Source organism: Theropithecus gelada, chromosome 5 (genome assembly GCF_003255815.1).
Source record: "Theropithecus gelada isolate Dixy chromosome 5, Tgel_1.0, whole genome shotgun sequence".
NCBI classification, from domain to species: domain Eukaryota; kingdom Metazoa; phylum Chordata; class Mammalia; order Primates; family Cercopithecidae; genus Theropithecus; species Theropithecus gelada.
The window spans coordinates 23,728,639-23,752,333 of NC_037672.1; the positions used below are offsets into that span (position 1 = coordinate 23,728,639).

At 41.8% G+C, this 23,695-nt stretch overlaps 1 protein-coding gene across 3 annotated transcripts in view; it reads right to left on the reverse strand.

The window, feature by feature from the left end:
• The window catches only part of CCDC149 (coiled-coil domain containing 149), a 104,626-nt gene that overhangs the window by 54,166 nt on the left and 26,765 nt on the right, over positions 1-23,695 (reverse strand). For all 3 annotated transcript variants that reach the window (XM_025386690.1, XM_025386689.1, XM_025386691.1), the window contains 2 exons: positions 14,956-15,117; positions 12,166-12,204 (listed from right to left, as the gene is read on the reverse strand). In XM_025386690.1, coding sequence (XP_025242475.1) covers positions 12,166-12,204; positions 14,956-15,117 — 201 coding nt within the window. The remainder of the gene's footprint in view (positions 1-12,165; positions 12,205-14,955; positions 15,118-23,695) is intronic.

Below are 23,695 nucleotides of genomic sequence, written 5' to 3' on the forward strand. Positions count from 1 at the left end.
GACTCCTCCAAAAAGCTCCCAGATCGATACAAAATCAATGTACACAAATCAGTAGCACAGCTATACACCAACAGAGGTCAAGCTGAGAATCAAATCAAGAACTCAATCATTTTACAAAACCTGCAAAAAAATAAAGTACTTTGAAATATGCCTAACCAAGGAGATGAAAGACCTCTACAAGGAAAACTACAAAGTACCACTGAAAGAAATCAAAGACAACACAACCAAATAGAAACACATCCCATGCTTTTAGACAGGTAGAATCAATCTTGTGAAAATGAAGATACTGCCAAAAGCAATCTATAAATTCAACACAATTCCCATCAAGTACCCTCATCATTCTTCACAGAACTAGAAAAGACAATCGTAACATTCATATGGAACCAAAAAAAAAAGAGCCCGCATAGCCTAAGCAAAACTAAGCAAAAAGAACAACTCTGGAGGCATCACACTACCCGACTTCAAACTATACCATTAGGCCATAGTCACCAAAACAACATGGTACTGATATAAAAATAGGCACATAGATCAATGGAGAAGAATAGAGAAGCCAGAAATAAAGTCAAATACTTACAGCTAACTGACCTTCGACAAAGCAAACAAAAACATAAGGTAGGGAAAGGACACCCTATTCAACAAATGATGCTGTGATAATTGGAAAGGCACATGCAGAGGAATGAAATTGGATCCTCATCTCTCACCTTATACAAAAATCAACTCAAGATAGATGAAGGACTTAAATCTAAGACCTGAAACCATAAAAATTCTAGAAGATATCATCAGAAAAACCCTTCTAGACACTGGCTTAGGCGAAGACATCATGACCAGGAATACAAAAGCATATGTGACAAAAACAAAGATAAATAGATGGGACTTAATTAAACTAAAAAGCTTCTGCATAGCAAAAGAAATTATCAGCAGAGTAAACAGACAACCCACAGAGTGGGAGAAAAATCTGTGCAAACTATGCATCTGACAAAGGACTAATATCCAGAATCTACAAGGAACTCAAACAAATCTGCAAGAAAAAAACAAATATTCCCATCAAAGAGTGAGCTAAGGACATGAATAGACAATTCTCAAAAGAAGATATACAAATGGCCAACAAACATATGAAAAAATGCTCAACATCACTAATTATCAGGAAAATGCAAATCAAAATCACAATGCAATAATAACTTAAATCAAAAAATAATAGATGTTGGCATGGATGTGGTAAAAAGGGAACACTTTTGCACTGCTAGTGGGAATGTAAACTAGTACAACCACTATGGAAAAAACAGTACGGAGATTCCTTAAAGGTCTAAAAGTACATCTAACATTTGATCCAGCAATCCCACTACTGGGTATCTACTTAGAGGAAAAGAAAGTCATTATATGAAAAACACACTTGCACATGCATGTCTGTAGCAGCACAATTCACAATTGCAAAAATATGGAACTAACCCAAATGCCCATCAATCAACGAGCAAATAAAGAAAATGTGGTGTATACACACACACACACACTCACACCCACAAACTAGAGAGGGAAAACTCTCTAAGCCCGAGGCATCCTCAAAGTTATCACAGACAGAAGTTCTACAGATGCTTCTCTCCATGGTCAGTTGCTTTGTTGTTTTTATGTTTTTATGAATACTACTCAGCCATAAAAAGGAACAAAATAATGGCAATTTCAGCAATCTGGATGGAGCTGGAGACCATTATTCTAAGTGAAGTAACTCAGGAATGAAAAACCAAATATTTTAAGTTCTCACTGATACGTGGGAGTTAAGCTATGAGGAAACAAAGGCATACGAATGATACAATGGACTCTGGGGACTCGAAGGGAAGGGCAGGATAGGGGAGAAGAATAAAAGACTACATATTGAGTACAGTGCACACTGCTCAGGTGATGGGTGCACCAAACTCTCAGAAATCACCACTGAAGAACTTACTCACGTAACCAAACACAACTTGTTCCCCTCAAACTACTGAAATTGAAAAAAAAAAAAGTAACCCCCTTGTAAGCTGAGGAGCATCTGTGTAATCATGGATCATATTTGGCAATGACCATGATGTTAAGGGAACCTATTTTCAATGATCAAATATTTGACAGTGGTCAAATTTGACAGCCCTAAATCTTTCAGATTTGGGAGAAAAGCTTCCATTCTGTACCATTTCTCTCCCTGCTATCAGAAATGAGAAGATGGACATGAAGGGAATCACGATACACCACCCTGAATGATGCCACTTTGGCATAAGTCTTTTGAGTTAAAGGCAACTGAGAATCAACAAATGCAGGAAGAGTTCTCTACACTCCCTTTTCTGCCTAAAAGCAGGCATACATTTCCCTTTGAGAAGGTGTTCCTCACTCCAGTACCAGGAAGAAAAGAGAGACTCCTATCACCAGAGACAGTCAGAACCAAGATGAATCTTGATAGATAATAGTGTTTTGTGATGCTAATTGTCTCAAAATGAAGTCACTGATGACAAGTGACAGTGAAACTGTTGACCCCTCAAAGTGATAAACATATGTATAATGGACTGAGGTGATGATTCCTGCTGCGGCTAGGCACCCTGAGACCTGACGAGAAACTGAAGTCACGTGGCAGCTGAGATAGTGAGTGTGTACACTCTGTGGAGGGCCGTGAAAACAGCAAAGCAACTGACCATGGAGAAGCATCTGTAGAACTTCTGTCTGTGATAACTCTGAGGCCGCCTCTGGACACCAGGAGTGGCCACCAGAAGTTCTGCCCAAAAAGAGCAGTCACCCCCTGCTGGTCAGCATTTTTAGAAAATTCCAGCCCTCTCTAGTTTGTCTGTGGATGTGTGGTTCTCCCCAGCTACTCACTGTGGTTTGTCCCCCTCTCTCTCATCACTGCCTATGCACTGAATATACTTACGTGATTGCTAGTGTGTGAAAGCCTCACAACAAATCGTGAGTTTGAAAACATTTAGTTGGTCACTGATTCATCGTGAAACCTCTTGGCCCCTGCTGAAGTTAACATAACTAGGCTGATTCAAACCTGATACAATATTCTTCATAAACAAATCTTACTAAAATAACCCTTATCTTTCATTAATTTCTCCCATATATTTCCTGGTTGCTTTCCCACAATTCGTCATCACTCAAAGCCCAAATCCCCTTTCCTTTGTTAAAACGGCACATAAGCCCTGGAGTCTAACTGCTTCCTGAGTTTTATTTTTTTCTGTGAATTCCCATTGCATGTAAAATGTTAATAAAATTATATGCTTTTTTTCTCCTGTTAATTTGTCTTCTGTCATTTAAGTTTGCAGGCCCCAGTCACTGAACCTAAGAGGAGAAAGGAAAACCTTTATTTCTCCCACAGACAAAACAAAAAACAAAGTGATAAAAGTTTAAGAGAGGCTGGGGGCAGTGGCTCAGGCCTGTAATCCCAGCACTTTGGGAGGCTGAGGCGGGAGGATCGCCTGAGGTCAGGAGTTCGAGACCAGCCTGACCAAAAGGGCAAAATCCCATCTCTATGAAAAATACAAAAATTAGCCAGGCGTGGTGATACGCAACTGTAGTCCCAGCTACTCGGGAGGCTGAGGCAGGAGAATTGCTTGAACCCAGAGGTGGAGGTTGCGTGAGCCAAGATCACACCACTGCACTCCAGCCTGGGTGACAGAGCGAGACTTCATCTCAAAAAACAAAACAAAACAAAAACAAAAACAAAAAACCTTAAGAAAAAACTTTTAACCTTGTGTTATTCCAGACACTGGAAATAGGAATCAAAGGGGTAGGTCACATGTTTTTACCTGGTCCTTAAATATTTCAGATCAGTAGCCAGGAGAGGAAAAGACCAATATTCCAGGAACAGTACGGCAAGTTGAAACTGCCTTTGCAAAATTATGACAGTAAGAGAAATCTGACGTGGCTTCTAACCTCACAGGCTGGCTGTCTTCACTTATTCTCCGGTGTAGAAAGTAGAAAAGTTCCTCTTCAAAGCTCGTCTTGGTTTAAAAATAAAATAGTAGACACTAGGAATAATAGCTCCTTACTCTAAAGCCTCCTATCAACTAATAGTTCTTACACTTTAGCCCAGGCATGTCTGGACAGGCCCAGGGTAGTCTTAGCTCATAGCTTATGCCCCTTCCTTATTTGGAAATGTTATTGCTTCCTTACACCTTTCACAAGCAACTTCTTCTCCTTCTTTGTTCTTCCCTGCACTTACCTATTTAAGAAAGTTTTAGGCTATTAGCAAATCAGGTATCAGTTTAAGATTGTGAGGTTCAGCTCTAGCCAATGGATGCAGGACACAGCAGTAAGGATGACCTAAATCGTAAGGGATAAATATGTCTGCTTTTTCTTTGTTCAGGTGTGCTCTCGCCATTGTTCCATCTGCTATTGAGCACCCTTTCTGCAGATAGTAAAGATTGCCTTGCTGAGAGATCTTTTGTCTCCATGCTGACTTTTCTTCATGGGGCCGATTATCTATTTCTAACAATTTTGGTATTTCTAACACCTGGCATGGGCCAGGTTAACTTTGCGAGAAATTTAGTTTATAGTTTAAATAATAGCCCTTCTCAAAAACTAAACTGCTCTTGTAAAACTAATGAAAAGCCAGCAAGTTAGAAGGCCTGAATTCTACTGAAAGGTAGGTATCATTAAATAATCACCAGCCATTATTCCAGAGATCACAACATTTGCAGTTTCCCTAATTATTCCTGCTAACAGTGCCACTATTGTAGAACCTAAGATTGGCCTTTTGAGATGTCTTTTTAGGTTTTTGCATTTCTAACAACTGGATAACCTTACTGGGACTAGCCAACCGGTCCCGTGACACTCACCCAGGAACCAACTCGGCCCAAGAAGACAGCTTCAACTCCCTGTGATTTCATCTCAGATCTGACAGCACTCCCTATTCCCTGGCCCCCTACCTGCCAAATTATCCTTGAAAACCCCTAGTCTTCAAATTTTCAAGGAGACTGATTTGAGTGATTAAAAAAAAAAAAACTCTAGTCTCCCATTCAGCTGGCCCTGCTTGAATTAAACTCTTTCTCTACTGCAATTTCCTTGTCTTGATAAATTGGCTCTATCTAGGCAGTGGGCAAAATGAACCTATCGGGCAGTCACAAAATCATCCTAAATTCTTCAGAATTTATTAAATATAGTTGATCCTTGAACAACACAGGCTTGAACCACACAGATCCATTTATATGTGAATTTTTTTCAACCCAATGCAGATCAAAAATATAGTATTCACAGGATGTAAAACCCACGGATATGGAGGGCCAACTTCTTGTATCCACAGGTTCTGCAGGGCTGACTGGGGAACTCGAGTATGTGAGAATTTTGGTATACACAGGGGTCCTGGAACCAATCCCCTTTGTATACTGAGGAATGACTGTACATGTAACCTAGCCATGGAAAAGTTATTCTATACGATAATATAAAAATGAGGTATTCCAGAAAGTCTGGGTAACATACCTCTCAATCTGAAAGACATATATCAGAAGTGGAACTCAAAATGAGAGGAAAATAAGAGAGAGAGACAGACAAGCAAGCCCTTGACCTAGGCACTTTCTCAAGAAAAGTAAGGAAAAAGAGAATGAGAAAAAGAGACCAGATTTTTGCATGGTATTAAAAAGTTTGATACTCTAGGACCCTCGTCCATCCCTTCAATATGGGAAAGTACTAGATTAAGCAAGAATACATTTAAAAAAAAGTCTGATGACACATCAAGCATTCTTGAGAGATGTGATTGATGGCAAACTTAATTGCAATTTCTACTCTGCTGCTTTAGTCTGATGGTGACTCCTGTGTTAATAGTAATAGAGTGAAACTTGCTTTGCTTAGCAAGGGCCCCCTGTTCACCGCAACTGCCAAGTGATGACCTTTGCTACAGCGACAGCTGTCTTATTTACAAAAAGAACGACCAGCCGAGAGCTTATTCGTACATATTTTTTGGCTATGCAAGGAGACCTTAGCAGCCTACTGCCACCTCGTAATCTCAAAACACACACTTGCGAATGAATGCATTTCCAGGCCCCACAGGCAAATGCTTTTGAATAGGCTTGGGAGGTTGCTATTTAAATAAATGTTTGCTTTAATCTTGGCCATTATGATTCTGCATCTGCCACTTAGTGGCTCCATTAATAGCTCCCAAGTTCTTTAGACTCACTGAGCCTAAATTTCCTCATCTATAAATTGGGGGGGTGCTTCCACCTTCCTTACAAAATGGTTTCAAGGATTGAGAGGGCTTACGGCAAGGTGCATTAGTCCTCACAATAAAGTTGCTGTTGTTATGATTTGGGAGTGCTCCTAAGGACAGGACCTGGGATTTCTTCCTAGTTTCTCTGGTGTAATGAAAAAGTCATACCATTCAAAGTGATATAAAAAGGAACATCTCAAAGCACTTGAGATCTTTGAAGGAAGTTTTAGGTTCTGAGCAACAAACCAGGACGTATATACAAAGTCACTGCGATTTGCAGTCACAGGAGACTAAAATAAGCTTGACCAAGGAGACTTTTCTACGGAAATGAAAGGCTCCTTCCCATCCCACAAAGGACCACTCTATGCTCTGATTTTTCCAGGGTTGTCACCTTGGCACATGTCACTGTCTAAATAAGCCATCACGTTTTAGAGGCGAGAAAGCAACAGCTCCCTCCTGGACCAAGAGAGATACCTTTCGTGGTATGTCTGTTTGAAATCAAAAAAGGAAAAGACAAAGATCTTAAAGATGTGTTTGACTGTTTATTCAAGGAGTTTTCGCGGGGAAAATGTACCTCTGTAACCCCGAAGAATCCCATCTTATAAGAAAATTAACCCAAGATAATTTAAATTCCCCTTTGTCTGCTTTGCAGGAACTGCTTGTTTAGCAAAAGAAAAATATTTAAAGGGTCGTTGGAGATCTTTCGGTGATCTCTCACTGCAGTGCAAAGGGGCACTCTGTGTACACTTCTGCCTGAAGTCACAAGAAGAAATTTTCATTTCAATATCCCACGAGAAGCTATTAGTGCAATCACTGTTGTCTCAATTTCTCCACAGCTTCTTTAACGGATGATTTGCCATTGGAAATTGGTTGTTTTAAAAAGGATTCTGAGTTCCAAAAGAAAGCCTCAACAACTATATTTCTAGAACTACAAATGTAAAAGTTCTCATCTATCCTTTAATGTGAAGACCCAAAAAGCAAAAAACAAATATATATATATATACACACACACACACACACACACACACACACACACACATACACATATATATTGGTTGCTACGGGAAAGAAGCCTGGCTTAGCAGGTAAAAATTTCTAGCTCAATTTCTGGTTCTCTACCACTCCTAGGCAGAAGGCTTTGAACAAGACACTTAATCTTTAGACTTCCAAAATGGGCTGGACTGAATGTTGACTACGGTTTTCCCCAGCTCAAACAGTCTAGGAATCGAATATAGAAGAAAAAGCCTGAACTAGAGCACCAAACTACAAGCTAGAGGGGTCTGGATTCTAGGCCTTCTCCATTAACCTGCTATGTGCCCTTGGATAAGTCACAGGAAAAATTTAAAATATCCAATACTCATTGAGCACTCTCCAACTAACAGGCAATGCACAGCACAAACACTGTCACATCAATTCCTCATAAGAGCTTTACAAACACATCTCAATATCATGTCCATTATGAACAGGAGGAAACTGAGTCTTTGAAAGGTGACATAGTTTGCCCAGTCAGCAAGTGGAAAGGTTAAACTTGAATCCATGCAATTAAATGCCAGAATCTAAACTCTTTTTATTTATTGCTAACTGTGATGCTGCCCTGTGCCTTTACGAAAGACATACCTCCCAGTGTGACCTCAGAAGAATGCTGGGAGACTGCATGCAGGCATGCATATATACATGGTCTCTGAAAAATACGAAGTGTTTCAAAGACTAAGAATGTGATATTGTTTTCTATCTCATCTCCGCTTCTGAGGAGGAAGCAGAAAAGGAGATGAGAGCTGACGAGAGGCCTGGGCTCCTGGGCCCTGCTGTGGCTATTCCTGGGGCCCAGTGGCACTTCTGTTTCCCATGGGGAATGCTTAACCAACTCTTCCCATAATCTATGAGCCGGAACCTGTCTTTGGAGCAAGCTACTTTGAGCGGCAACTGCAACCAAAAGAGTCCCAACAAGGGCAGTGTGTCCTGTTGACAGCCAAGAGCTGTGCTGGACAGAATCAACCTGCTAACATACAATTGTTTAAAAAAGAGATGACGAGGAGGAGCAGCAGGTGAGAAACATTGATGGATGCTGACCTCGTGCCAGGCACTGTGTTGAGGCCTCTACTTGCACTGTCTCATTTGATCCTGACAGCCACACTATGCATTGGGTACCATACTTATCCCCATTTTATGGATGAGAAAGTTGAGACTCAAGACACTCAAAGAAGCCTTCCCAAAGTCTCACAATTAGTTTAGTGGGCATCATTGCTAACTTCTAATAGCCCTTCCATCCCAAGTGACGAATCAAAGCCGATGAGTGTACAGCAGCCCCCTGGTGCGTGTTACTAGACCAGGAATGGGAGCAAGTCCTACACTGGCCCAGCCAGACTGCAGAGGAGGACTTATTTTCCATGGCTGCATTTTCTGCTTCTCCTGAGGGGAACCAGACACAGAAGGAAGCTGATACTAAATGTAAGAGGAAGCTGACAAGTTAAAATCGGCAAAATGGTAGAGTTGTCAGTTAAAATACAGAATGTCCAGCTAAATTTGAATTTCAGATAAACAATGAATAATAATTTAATATAAGCCTATCCCCAAAATCACATAGAACACACTTTTGTACTTAAAAAGAGTACAATTTTCTACATTCCTATCTGAAATTCAAATGTACTGGGTGCCCTGTATTTTTACTTGCTAAATTTGGCACAGTGGAGAGAATGAGTACATGACAACTTCATGAAGCCATAAACCATCAAGTACTTAAAGCCCACACTACCTCTGAACTTCTGGCTATGTAAGGTAATTAATTTGTTTATTGTTCAAGCAGTTTAGAATTTCTGTCACTTGCACCCCGAAGCATCCTATCTCATGCAGCAGTCACTGGTTCCAACCCAAGCAGGAAGGTGGTAGAGCCCAAGCTCCCACCACCACACTCAGTCCTAAAGGGACAGAAACTTAATGCCATATGAAAAGCTACAAAGCCAACGTTTAGGATGTTGAACTTATATTTTTAGAGCTGTAAGAATGCAGCTTAACAGACTTACTGGGATTCATCAGATTCTCTTCAGTTGATATAAATTTTTTATTATAAAGTTATGGAATATGAATTCCCCTAAAACTATAAAACTCCTTCATGAATACTAACAAACTCTAAAATAGCAGCAAAGGTGCTGCTTATAACCACCGAAACCTTAAAACCCAAAACACCTGGCAATTCAGGATTAAGAACTCCAATTTTTAAACATTAAAGATAAATTTCTACATTTTGTTTAGAAAAAAAAGTCAATGAGCATCACAGAAAAATGTGACTTTAGATCAAACCTGGAGCATTATAAAATAATCCATAAGATAGAGAGGGAGTGTATAAGTAAGCACACTGAATGAACGAATGAATGAACGAATGAATGGGTAACCATAGGACTGAGCTGATCTCTGAGGCTAAATGTGTGTGTGTTGGACATACTGTTCACCAGCATAAAAAAGTTTCAAGGTAATGACTCCACAGAATCAAGGAATATACATGTGGTGCTGGTACACCATCAATGAGCAGAAGCAGGATGCTGGGTTAGTCGTGACAGCTGGGAAGAGAGCAAATCATTCCTGGGTTGCTATCCGCATCCACCCATTTCAAAGTCCTGCTCAGGCACAGAGGCTTCCCTATAATGGGAAACACACAGCATTAACATCACCATGATCTGGACTCCCTTCAAGTCCATAAAAAGTCGCCATTTAGGGCATGTCGGTACAGAACAACTATAAAGTTAAGGAAAGTTCTAACAAAAGTATATATGAAAATAGCTTGCTCTCTCATTCTCTCTCTCTCTTTCTCATAAATACATGTATAAGAAAGAGTGACTCAGTGGTTCCAACCCAGGCAGAAAGCCTGCAGAGTCCAAGCTCCCACCACCACACTCTCAATCCTAAAGGGATAGAAACTTAATGTAATTTGAAATGCTACAAAGCCAATGTGTAGGTCATTGAACTTGCGTTTTTAGAGTTGTAAGAATGCAGCTTAACAGACTTACTGGAATTCATCAGATTCTCCTTAGTCAATGTAAATTTTTTAATTATAAAGCCACAGAACATATCTATCTATGAGAGAGAGAGACCAAGTTAACTTATAAATTTAACAAAACCCCTATCAAAATACCAGTAGGATTTGTGTGGGAAGGATCAGAGGAGAACTCGATAAAATGTTTCTAGGTTTTATCTGAGAAAAGTAACAAATAAGAAACCTTTGAAAAGGAAGAGCAAAGCGAAGAAGGTTAGCCCAAAAAGATATCAGAAGTATTATAAAGCAAAACAATAAGAATAATGTGGTAGAACCACAGGACTTTTCAGGGAGATCAAAGGAACAGAACACAGAGTTAAGAAGCAGATCCACATATATATAAGGATCTGATGATAAAAATGTGCATCTAAAACCATTGGTTTGGTCAATAAACAGTGTTGGCCATGGTGCAGGAGAAAAGAAAGTAAAGGCATGTGAATTTTAACGGAAGATGGCTTTTAAGAGTGTGAAGTGGCAGAACCTAAACAGAACAGTATGCACCCACAGAATGGCACGCACCCACCAAATATTATATATCTACCAAATGGTATACACCCGCTAAACATTATGTGCCCACAGAATGGCATTTACCCACCAAATGGTATCACCCACTGAATGTTATGTACCCACAGAACGGTATGCAACTACCAAATGGTATGCACCCACAGAAGAGCATGTACCCACAGAATGACATGCACCCACTGACTGGTATGCACCTACTGGACCATATGCATCCACTGAACAGTATGCACCCACAGAACGATATGCACCCACTGAACGGTATGCACCTGCAGAATGGTATACACCCACTGAATGGTATGCACCTGCAGAATGGTATGTGCCCACTGAACAGTATGCACCCACAGAACAGTGTGACCCACTGAATGGTATGCACCTGCAGAATGGTATGCACCCACTGAATGGTATGCACCTGCAGAATAGTATGCACCCACTGAATGACATGCACCCACTGAATGGTATGCACCTACTGGACCATATGCATCTACTGAACAGTATAGACCCACAGAACAGTATGCATCCACAGAATGGTATGCACCCACTGAAAGGTATGCACCTGCAGAATGGTATGCACCCACTGAATGGTATGCACTTGCAGAATGGTATGTACCCACAGAACAGTGTGACCCACTGAATGGTATGCACCCTCAGAATGGTATGCACCCACTGAACAGTATGCATCCACCAAATGGTATGTATCCACAAAACAGCACGCACCCACCAAATGGTATGTACCCACAGAACAGCAGGAACCCACAGAATGGTATGCACCCACAGAATGGTATGTACCCACAGAATGGTATGCACCCATACAACAGTATGCACTCACCAAATGGTATGTACCCATAGAAGAGTATATAGCCACAGAATGATATGCACCTACCAAGTTGTATGTGTCCACTGAATGGTATGCACCCACTGAACAGTATGTATCCACTGAACAGTATGTATCCATTGAACAGTATGTACCCACTGAACAGTATGTATCCACTGAACAGTATGCACCCACCAAATGCTATGCACCCATAGAAGAGTATACAGCCACACAATGATATGCACCTACCAAGTGGTACGTGCGCACTGAATGGCATGCACCCACTGAACAGTATGTATCCACTGAACAGTATGCACCCACCAAGTGGTATATGCCCACAGCATGTACCCACCGAACAGTAGGTAGCTCAAGTGCCATAACCACGTGCCCTCAACTCTATTTCCCATCAGGATTCCCAACAAGAAGGGGAATGCAGTCAATTGGTGTACCTCCCCCATCCAGACTTCACTGGGTTTCCTTCACTCCACTCCCAATTTCTCTTTGCAGTTGGAATCTCTACCCACTCCTCCGAATAACAGAAAGAATTCCAGGAAATTAAAGGAAGTTCTTTACATTATGACATTCCCTGATCCTCCCAATTGCTGCAAGTTATCAGTAAAACAATCTGAGATCAGAAATAAGTCTTACCTGTTTCCTTTTTTCAGGAGGAAGTGATGGATCTCCATCCTACAAAGAAACACATGCTACATTTTACTCTGTAAAAAAATATAGATGTACTTAGAAACAAGAAGTTGAACTAAATTATGAACCTAAATGTAGACTCTCCCCACCCTCCCCACCCTGCAGCCAGTAATGTGCTGAAGCAAGCGCAAATATACTTTAAAAAAATAACTACAAACTGAACCAGAGTTATTTTGGAAAAACCTCTAGAGAATCAATCCCATTAGGACCAAATCTATATATTTTCTAAAATTATTTGGAAAAAAAAACTGGATTTGTCAAAATTATTTTTGATCAGAGCCTAAACTGAAATAATATTTCATTTGGTTTGAGTTCCTCTTTTAAATAGTTAGAACCAAAGAACAGTGATGGGGATGCACATACACACATAGAGAGAGAGGAAAAGAGAGAGAAAGAGAGAGAGAGAGTTTTCTCTACGGGCAGAACAATCAATGTTGGGAGGGACAGTACTTGCTCAAAGTTAAGAAGACATTGAGAACTTCTAGTCCTATTAGATTTTTTTTTTTTTTTTTTTTTTTGGCCTTAAAAGGATTCAGGCCGGGCGTGGTGGCTCACACCTGTAATCTCAGCACTTTGGGGGGCCAAGGTGGGCAGATCACCTGAGGTCAGGAGTTCGAGACCAGCTGGGCTAACATGCTGAAACACGTCTCTACTAAAAAATAAATACAAAAATTAGCCAGACATGGTGGCGGGTGCCTGTAATCCCAGCTACTAGGGAGGTTGAGGCAGGAGAATTGCTTGAACCCAGGAGGCAGAGGTTGCAGCGAGCAGAGATTACACCACTGCACTCTAGCCTGGGCAACAGAGTGAGACTCTGTCTCCGGAAAAAAAAAAAAGAAAAGGATTCAATTCCTCTCCCTTTTGTGCCTTATCAGGGAAGACGAATATCTCAGGTGAATAAGCGAATGCTCCTTAAATGAGCACTCTAATATCTGATGCTGTCCACATATGAGTCAACATGATTTTAACCTGAGGAATCTATTCTATTCTATTTCTACTCCAGGGCTGTTTAATAATGCCAGCGCAGATAGTTAAATGTCAGTAATAGTGTCCCACTTAAAAAAGAGATTGCCTTAAAAGCAGCAAGAATGAAAACTAGTATTATGCTGCTGGCATTCTCCATTTCAGTATCATTTGCACCTTAAAAGTTTTGCCATATAAAAACCTAGAGAAAATAAAAAAGCCCAGGATACGAGAAAAGTTACAAAAAGTATGGCTATGTCCATACTGTGTATTACCATGCAACTGTTTAAAAGACTGAGTTAAAGGCCAGGCGCAGTGGCTCACGCCTGTAATCCCAGCACTTTGGGAGGGCGAGGCGGGCAGATCACGAGGTCAGGAGATCCAGACCATCCTGGCTGACACGGTGAAATCCTGTCTCTACTAAAAATACAAAAAATTAGCCGAGCGTGGTGGCAGGCGCCTGTAGTCCCAGCTACTCGGGAGGCTGAGACAAAAGAACAGCATGAACCCGGGAGGCGGAGCTTGCAGTGAGCGGACATCGCACCACTCCACTCCAGCCTGGGTGACAGAGCGAGATTCCGTCTCAAAAAAAAAGACTGAGTTAAATCTGTATGCCTAGAAATCTGGATGATTCAAATCTGGATGAGTTAGATCTGTAGGCTTAGAAAGATGTCCAAAATAAAGTGCTGAGGGAAAACAGCATGTTTTATTATTTTTAAAAATAAATTTGGAATTTATTTTATTTCTCCATGAATTTTTTTTTTTTTTTTTTTTTTTTTTTGAGAACAGTTCTCACTATGTTGCTCAGCTTGGCCTCAAACTCCTGGGCTCAAGCAATCCTCTCATCTCAGCCTCTCAAAGTAGTTGGGATTACAGGTGTGTCACTGCATCTGGCCTAATATAACTGTCTGGAAGGATGGCAATGCTCTCTATATACACTGCCCAATACAGCAGCCATCAGTCACCTGAGCCCATGAAATGTGACATTGAGACTGAGGAATGGAGTCTCTTATTTTGTTTAATTCTAATTAATTTAAAACTAAGTAGCCACCTGTAGCTAGTGGCCTCTGTATTACTGTAGACTTATGAATCCTCTTTTTGAAGAACTTTATATAATCAAATTAACAAATAAACAGCCACACATACAGTAGTCCCCACTTCTCCTCAGTTTCAGGTACCTGAGGTCAACCATGGTCCAAACATGTTAAATGGAAAATTTCAAAAATAAATAATTTATAAATTTTAAATTGCATGCTGTTCTGAGTCGTGTGGTGAAATCTTGCACCATTCCCGTCCATCCCACCTAGGATGTGAATCACCCCTTCATCCAGGGTATCCACGATGTCTATGTGGCCCACTCGCTAGTCACTTAGGAGCTGATTTAGCTATCAGATTAAAAAAACAACAGCATATATAGGGTTTCATACTATCTGTGGTTTCAGGCATCCACTGAGGGTCTTGAAACATGCCTCCCTTGGATAAGCTGGGGAGCCTACTGCAAACACACACGTATATGTTCACAGATGCCAGAGCAAGAAGCATATACATACACACATACACACACACACACACACAGAGAGAGAGAGAAAGAGAGATTAACTTGTGAGTGGGACTGGGTAGTGGAGGAAATAGAGGTGGTGACTTTTACTTCTAAATTCTTCCACTTTGAACTGTTTACATTTAACCATTTCTAAAGAAACAGCATGTGAAAATCTCTTTATATCTTAATTCAGGGAACAGGAAAGTGGCCGAACAGGGCAGCCTAACACTTACGATCATCTCTCGGTACTTCTTCTTCAGCGACTGGTGGCGCTCCCGGAGCTGATTGGCCATGAGTTTGTACTGGTCTCTTTCCTGTTGACAGGTGTCCAGCTCCTTGGAGAGGATCAGCAGGGCTTCCTTCTTGCTCTCCAGCTTCCTCTTACACACCAGGTACTACAAAGCAAAAAATCCAGGCAACAGGTTAAAAACATCCATGGGCCTCCATTTAACACACAACGTACCTCACACACCCTGTGGAGAATTTTTGCCATTCTCATTTTTAGAGCTCATATGCCCAGAGAGATATTTTTCAGCAAATGAATGTACGTAAAGGCTTCAACAGTGCTAACATACAGTCCCCTCACGACAGAACCTAAACCTTGGACAGTAAGTCAAAAACCAGAACGTTTCAAAAAGTTGCATAAACAGGTAAACAGGTAGACAACTGGACCCCAATTTTGTTTATAAAGGATTTATATATCCAGGTAAGATTATGTACAATTTTATTAAGATATTTAATACAACTTTTATTAAAATGTTACTAACGATAATCTCTTGGTAGTCAAATTATTTACCCAGGTTTTAAAACTTTTCTTGATGCTTTTCTGTGTTTTCTAAGTTTCCAGAGTAAACCTATATGGTTTTTTGTTTGTTTGCTTGTTTGTTTTTTGAGATGGAGTCTTGCTCTGTCATCCAGGCTGGAGTGCAGTGACATGATCTCGGCTTATTGCAACCTCCACCTCCTGGGTTCAAGCAATTCTCCCACCTCAGCCTCCCAAGTAGCTGGGACCACAGATGCGTACCCACCATGCCCGGCTAATTTTTGTATTTTTAGTAGAGACAGCCAGGCTCTGTTGGCCAGGCTGGTCTTGAATTCCTAACCTCAGATGATCTGCCCACCTTGGCCTTACAAAATACTGGGATTACAGGCGTGAGCCACCACGCCTGGTCCATATAGTTTTTCTTGTAAAAAAAAAAAAAAAAAAAAGCCCAAAAAAGTTAGTAAAAATAATTGAATTGAACCATAAATCATTGCAATAGATTGCAACTGCCCACCAAACCCATCAGCTATTTTCTCACTTGCAAATTTGTCCACTAACATGGCCCTGATGTGTTTAACTTTTCCTGTGATTCAAATGCAGGCACTCCCCATCCAGAGACCAATCTTAGGAGCTAAGCATTTTAGCTACATTTTGAATTCCCCCAAAACAGTTGAGTACACCTGGTTGGAACTCTTGCCTCAGAGTGATGTGGCATCCTTCCTTCTGCTCACTCTCCTGCACCGCAAGCCACCCTCACCTAAGTCTGACCCACCATACTGGCCAGCGTGGGCCCGAATAGGACACTTCACTTTTTATTGGATATATTGCACCGTGTGGTATTATTCACATATGTGAAATGTGGCACTAAATACCTTTTGAATTTGCCCCGTAAAAGACCAAATTCAGAGCATTCATGAAAACAATTTATAGTTTCATTATACACTCTGACATGAGTACTTTGTCATTATGGACGCTCACACAAAGCGGAGCGAGAATCAGCACTCCCATTCCACTAGAGTCAATGCTCTTTTATGGACAAAAAGCATTACTCATATATAGTGCTTGCTCGGAACTGACTTTGTTAAGTTCAATTTCAAATAAATGAAAGAGAGAAAAAGAGAGTTTTGTACATTTGCACAATTTTTTTTTTCCTTAAAAAAAAAAAGAGTAATTGCTTAGCTTCAAAAACAAAGGGGAAAGAAAAGGCAATTCTGAGACGGATTTGAGTTCTAAAAAAGGACACTTCCACCTTGGATGAATTTTATTCCTGGCAGTAATGAGGTTGGAATCCTGCCTTAAAATGTCCTGGATTTTGAGACGTTGACATCGTCTTCATGGAGGCAAAATGGTTCTGTTGTCACAGTGATTTCTCAAGAGTAAAATCCCCAGTGAGTAAATATCAGAGGAGAGTGGCTCAGAAACCCAAACTGCAGTGTCCTCAGGGATGTATTGAGATTTCACAGGAAAAATACCATTTACACACAATTTAACACATCTGCCCTTGTTCCTCCAGTTCTTTTCGCGTAATCAGCACCCTTGGTTGTCAGCACTGCGAGTATCGGTAACCCAAAGACAGTCACCTTTATCCCTTCAATTTATCAGATTCAAACCTGAGGCCCCAGAGACCCTCCTGCCTTCCAATTTAGGGGACAAAAATCCTCATGCACGGAGACATTGAAAGCTGCAGTAGGTAAGCTCCGTGGGAACACCCCGCCTGTTGAAGGGTAACAGGTAAGGGCCACTGCTGACTGTCAAAGTGGAAATTCAAGTTCCTTGACCTTGAACAGTCTCTGTTAGGGTCTGAGAGAAAAGCTATTTCACTCACAAAGCACGGTCCAGATAAGGCCATGAAAGCCGAGAAGGGCAGTAAAATGCCTCCCTTGCTTCTGGGTCTGAGATGCCTGGTAGAAAACAGGCACAGAGGCCTCTGCTGAGACCCATTGGCCTGGGATTTGAAAAGCAAAAGTTCTGTAGGTCCCAACAATTTTACTCCATGTTATTTATTTTTATCAGCAGGACAAACCTGAGGCTGAAGCCTCATTTGTAAAGTAGCTCAAAGCAGAGCTCTGGCTGAAGGTGAGACACCTCCCCTGTAGTTCTGCCGCACCCTGGCACGACAGTCTTTGGCATCTATAAGGAACCCTAGACTCTCTGCCAGGCACGGTGGCTCACACCTGTAATCTCAGCACTTTAGGAGGCCGAGGTGGACAGAATACCTGAGGGCAGGAGCTCAAGACCAGCCTGGCCAAGACGGTGAAACCCCCTCTCTACTGAAAATACAAAATTAGCTGAGTGTGGTGGCGGGTGCCTGTAGTCCCAGGCTACTCAGGAGGCTGAGGCAGGAGAATCACTTGAACCTGGGAGGCAGAGGTCGCAGTGAGCCGAGATCACACCATTGCACTCCAGCTGGGCAAAAAAAGTGAAACTGTCTCAAAAAAAAAAAAAAAAAAAAATTAGCTGGGCATGGTGGCAGGTGCCTGTAATCCTGGCTACTTGGGAGGCTGAAGCAGGATAATCACTTGAACTCGGGAGATGGAGGTTGCAGTGAGCCAAGATCATGCCACTGCACTGCAGCCTGGGTGATAGCATGAGACTCCATCTCAAAAAAAAAAAAAGAAAAAGAAAAAAGAAAAAAAAAAGAAAAAGAAAACACTGCTGTCTATCACCTGGGATGCTTGTTAAAATGCAGATTCCTGGGCTCCAGCCCAGGCCCACTAAATCAGAATCTCTGGTGCTCCAGCCCAGGCCCACTAAATCAGAATCTCTGGTGCCTGGCTCAGGAATCTGCATTCTTAGCCCATGGTTCAGATGATTCTCATCCAGTCCATACTTTAAAAACTCAGGCTCTGGAAGCCTCAAGCTGCACAGTGTCTCAAAAGTTAAAACCAACTACAATGGTCTGGAGGGACTGAGAGGCCACAGTTAGCCCATGAGTTCAGGGGCGAGGAACACTCTCAGAGCCATTCCGATGAGAGTCTGTGCCACCTTTTGTAGCTTTTGGGATTCTAGACAAGTACAAACATGGACTGCATTTTACTGCCTCTAGCCAAAAATCTTATGCAGTCATGTAGCACATAACAACACTTTAGTCAATGGCAGACTGCATATATGATAGTGGTCCTACCATAGAAAGGTGATGGTACCTTTTCTATGTTTAGATACATTTAGATACACAAATACATATCATTGTGTTACAATTGCCTTGTATTCAGTACAGGAACGTGCTGTATACGTTTGCAGCCTGGGAGCAACAGGCTGTACCACACAGGCTAGGCGTGTAGTCGGCTGTGCCATCTAGGTTTGCGTAAGTACACTCTATGATGGTCACACAATGATGAAACCGCCTAGCGGCACACTTCTCAGAAGGCATCCCTGTCGTTAAGAGACACATGATTGTATATGCATGTCTCATCAAAACAACAATAGAAAACTCTGGGAAGTGGGGAGAAGGGAGTGTTGGAGAATGAGATGAAATTTCTTGGCCTCATTCTAAAAAAGTAAAAGCGTATTCCCTGTAATGACAGCTGTTAAAATGTCCCATTTCTTATCCCTGTGATTGGAAACAAACACCAAAAAAACTGGAGAGAAAAAGGTCATGAAGATCCTTCTTAGTGGGCAGCTTTGAACAACCACCAAATATAAGGCTGGGGCATTAGAAGGAACCCAAATTAGAATGGAAAACCAGACAAGCTAAGTCACTGTGCTTGGGCTGTTTAGGCTCCCAGAGGAGGATCAGTAACTATAGATAGCAGATCCAGCGATGGGCTCATCATGAACTGCAGGTACCTTGGGAAAGACATAAAATACAAGGACCAAAAGAACACACACTCCCCGGGCCTCATTTCCACACTTGAAAGATGAGGGGGTTCTCAGGGCACTCTCTACCTTGAGGAACCCACGATTTCAACACCACTGTTGAATATCACTGGATGTGAAGAGTGCAGGGGAAAGCACGGGGTAAGGGCTCCAGTCCAGAAGTTACAACTCACTTTAAGCACCCAGAACTTGCTTTCTCTGCCTTGTCTAAGACAGAGCTGGCTCAATGATTTCCAAAGACCATCTGCGGCCAGAGTATTTCCAGAATCTCTGGACAGTCACTTGGTGGGACAGGGTGCTGGGACTGAAACTGCGTTTGCAGCAGCAATTTATAATCGAGTGAGAAAACGCCAAACATCTATTGAGTCAATATTCATGGCTCTTGCTATTATTTCTAGTTCTCCTTTCCTTCTAGGCATGTGGCAGGATTGTCCATCCCCACTGCTTTTGGGTAAAGCAGAAACACAGAACCTGCTTTGCCTGATAAAATGGGATTGGAAGGGATGTGAGTTGCTTCAGGAGGAAGGCACTTGAGAGAGGAGGTGAGAATTGCTGGGTTTTCTCCTCCCCTGCAGCAACAATGGTGGAAGCACAGGTCGCTATGGGGCTGCCACAGGATAACAGAGCTTGGAGGGGCAAGCACAGCAGACAACTGCCTGGAGAGCCATTTGGGTCCACAGGGAACTTTGCGTGATCCAGAAAAAAATGATGGATGTGTCAAAGCACTGAGATTTGAGGGTTTGTTACTGAAGCATAACTTAACCCATCCTGACTCACAGTGTCTATATCAAAGAACGGGACTGTCTGGGGGGGAGAGAGGTTATAGTTGCCCCTGGGCTGTGTGTCCACTGAGTCGCCACACTTAGGACGAGGGTTCATGTGATCACTATTAGTAGTGCTATTGATGACAAAAAGCAAGGTTTTGTAACACACGCTTTACCTGCATAATCTCCTTTAATCCTCAGGACAATGCAATGAAGTTACTGTGCTATCATCTGCATTTTATAAATGAGGAAGTGAGGCTTAAATGAAAGTGTTTGCATAATGTGCCAAGGGATTGCAAAGCCAGAATCGGAACCCAGCTCGTTATAGAGCTAAGCCTGTGGAACCCCAGCTCCTGACACACTAGACATTCTGTGCCCCACCCCCAAAAATCAGAATATTCATGGAGTTGGTTACCACATCTAGTTGGTATTCCTAGTACAAGGAAACAAAGAAAGAGACATTTTGAATTTGGCTACTTTTCTGGACCTAGAACAAATAGTAATAAAGGTTTTATTGATTCAAACAACTTTTTCTAAAACTAGTGGGTCTGCCACTTATTTCCTCAGATGCAAAGCCTGAAGGAAGATGGAAAAAAAAAAATGTTTAAAAATCCACAAGCCTCACTACTCTCTCCTTTTCATGAGGGAGCCAAGTGGAAACAGTAAGGTTTCCATTCACTTCTAAGAAATGGGAAAAACTAAAAGGCCTCAGAACGGAACTAGAAGGTTCTTTTCTCAAAAGCAGTTTGATCGCAACAGGAGTTTTCTGTAAGCTATAGCTGGCCTCATTATTCAGTCAAATATTTTCTGGGTGCCTTCTATGTGCTGGGCACTGAGCTAAGTATTGGGACCCTCATGGGATAAATGATATCATTGGATTTTGAAGAGGGAAGGCATGATACCTGGATAACAAAACGTTATTTCCTGCTATCTGGAATCCTGAAGGTTCTGAAAACTGAAAATGTGTTTCTATCTTGTTAGTGACCTAAGCTGACGTGAGGGTGCCTGTGGCCTTTATCCCACAGAGTGTGAATATTCATGTATTTGCTGAAGAAAAATCAATGTGTTTGATCCGTGGCTGCTGCCTGAGACTCTGCTGGGGATGACATATAATACACAGTGTGTGTACTGCATTTCGTTTCAGATTCCCAAAACTCCTGCATGAGAAACACATCTGGGCTCCAGGGACTTCAGATATGGAATCTTTTATTGGAAAGTCACCCTTACAAATCTCTACAGTCTCGATGATGAATGTGTGAATAAAATCAAATCTTTCTCCAACAGTAATTGCCCAAATAGCTAAGTATTCATTAGATTTCTACTTCCTCACATAGGCCAAGAAAAACTGTAAGTGCATTAAATGCAGTAAATCTTCAAGCTTCCATATGCTTACGTGCCTGTTCCCCCAGCCTCCCAACTTCCTTGTCCTTTAGAGTCAGCACTGAATGCTGGAGCTGGGATAAACCTCACAGATAACCCAAGTGACTTGCCCAGTTGTAAAGAACAAGGTTCCCGACTTCCAGCATATTCCATGACAGTGTTTTCCAAATTGTGGGTCATGATACATTAGTTGCAATCCTTGTTTTCTTTAAAAAAAAAAAAAAAAAAGATACAGAACAGAGCAGAAAATATCAGGGTGTATGCCCTGTAGTAAGGGTAATTATTGTTTCCTGAAGCTTTTCTATTTGAAAAGTCTATAGGAATAAACACACACATATGCCTATTTTCACATATTTCTTATGAGCTGACATTTTAAAAGTCTGAAAACCACTGTTCTCTAATAAGCCACTCTGGACACTTATCCATTCACTCAACAAATAACCGGTGAAAGGAACGAAGAGAGGCACAGGTGGGTGGGGGTGGGGCAGGGAGGAAAGCTTGAGAGATGATGTTCGATGTGAATTTTGAGAGGTGAGCAGGTGTAAAAGGCACCTCAATAGAGACCATTCTGTCATGGAAATCATTCACTTGTTCTCTGGGATTCAGTCACAGCTCTGAGGATTTAATCCCTGCTCTGCCCACCACCTGCTGCCCCCTACGTTGAGGTTATTGTGAGCTTGAAAGGAAATGTGCTATGCTAAAGGCTTTGTAAACTCAAAAAAGATTGAACACATGACTTTTAGAGCATATAAAGCATTCAGAACACTTTCGCAGACACGCTCCCATTTGACAGTCAACACTCCATGACAGGTGGGACAAGAACTGCTTTCCCCAATTTATGGGCAAAATAGCTGAGATTCAGAGAGGTTAGCGTCTTTCCTAGAGACAAGTAACTAACAACTGTCAGCTCAAACCAGAACTTTCCATTACACATTCCAGGTTCTTTTTACTATTCTGTATTGGCACCAGATTAGTTATAAGTGGTTCAACATATTACCTGTGTTGAGCAAAACAGTATTTTCAACAAGTCACTCCATAGAGGTAACTGCATAGCTCAGAGGAATACATTGTAACTCATTTCCAGGTCCTGTTTGGGTGAGAGGCAGCTCTCCTGGGGCCCTAAGTCGAATTCCACAGGGAATGGCTGAGGTCCAAGAGGCCACCTATAGATTTAACAGTGTCAACAACAAACTGCATGTACAACAGTGGTCCCGTAAGATTATGCGGCCATATTTTTACTACACCTTTTCTATATTTAGATATCTTTAAATACACAAACACTTACCACTGTGTTACAATTGCCTAGAGTATTCAGTACAGGCACATGCTGTACAGGTTTGTAGCCCAGAAGTAACAAGCCATACCATGTAGCCCGGGGGTGTAGCGGACTATACCATCTAGGTTTGTGTCAGTACACTCTAGGATGGTCGCACAATGATGAAATGGCATAACAAAGCATTTCTCAGGACATATCCCTGTCATTAAGCAATGCATGGGCACAGATAATAATAGATGGTAATAAGTAGCTGATTATCACTCACTAATAGTGGCTAACTACAGTACACTAAACGCTATAAAAGAGACACAAAACTCCCAGAAAAGAGAGAAAAGTAGTAGACTAACGGTTGGGAACATGGCAGAAGGAGCCAAAAATGCCTGAGTTCAAATCTTGGTTTTTGTCACTTACTAGCGACATGACCAATTACCTAGCCTCTCTGTGCCTTGGTTTCTCCATTTTTAAATGAAGATATTTATAGCATCTTCAGAGGGTTGGTATGAGAATTAAGAGTTAGTATATGTCAAACATTTAAAACAGTGTGTTGTATGCGTGTTAATGATCATTACTACTATTGTTATCACGGAGGAGGGAGTGATCATAGCTTAGCAAAGAAGGTGTTCAAGGAGTTGGAGGACAACGTGGTATTTGAAATGGATCAGGAGGGAGAGGTAGAGGGATACATCTTGGCTGGGGATAGATGGAGTTGTGACAAGTGGCAGTGACCGGGAAAATGTTACTCCTGGCTGGGAAACAGCCACAGCAAAGCACAAAGGTGAGAGGCCAGAAGATGTGTGGTCAGAACAGTGAGCCACACCCTGGGCTGGCTGCGGTGGAGGGTGGGAGTACAAGTGTGAGAGATAAAGTCAGAAAGACAGATGGGTGGCCAGGTCAGAAAGGGCCTGGATGTGGTGCTGAGGAGTTCAGATTGTATTCTTCCAGCAATCAGGCGCCCCGAGGGGCTCTGAATGGGG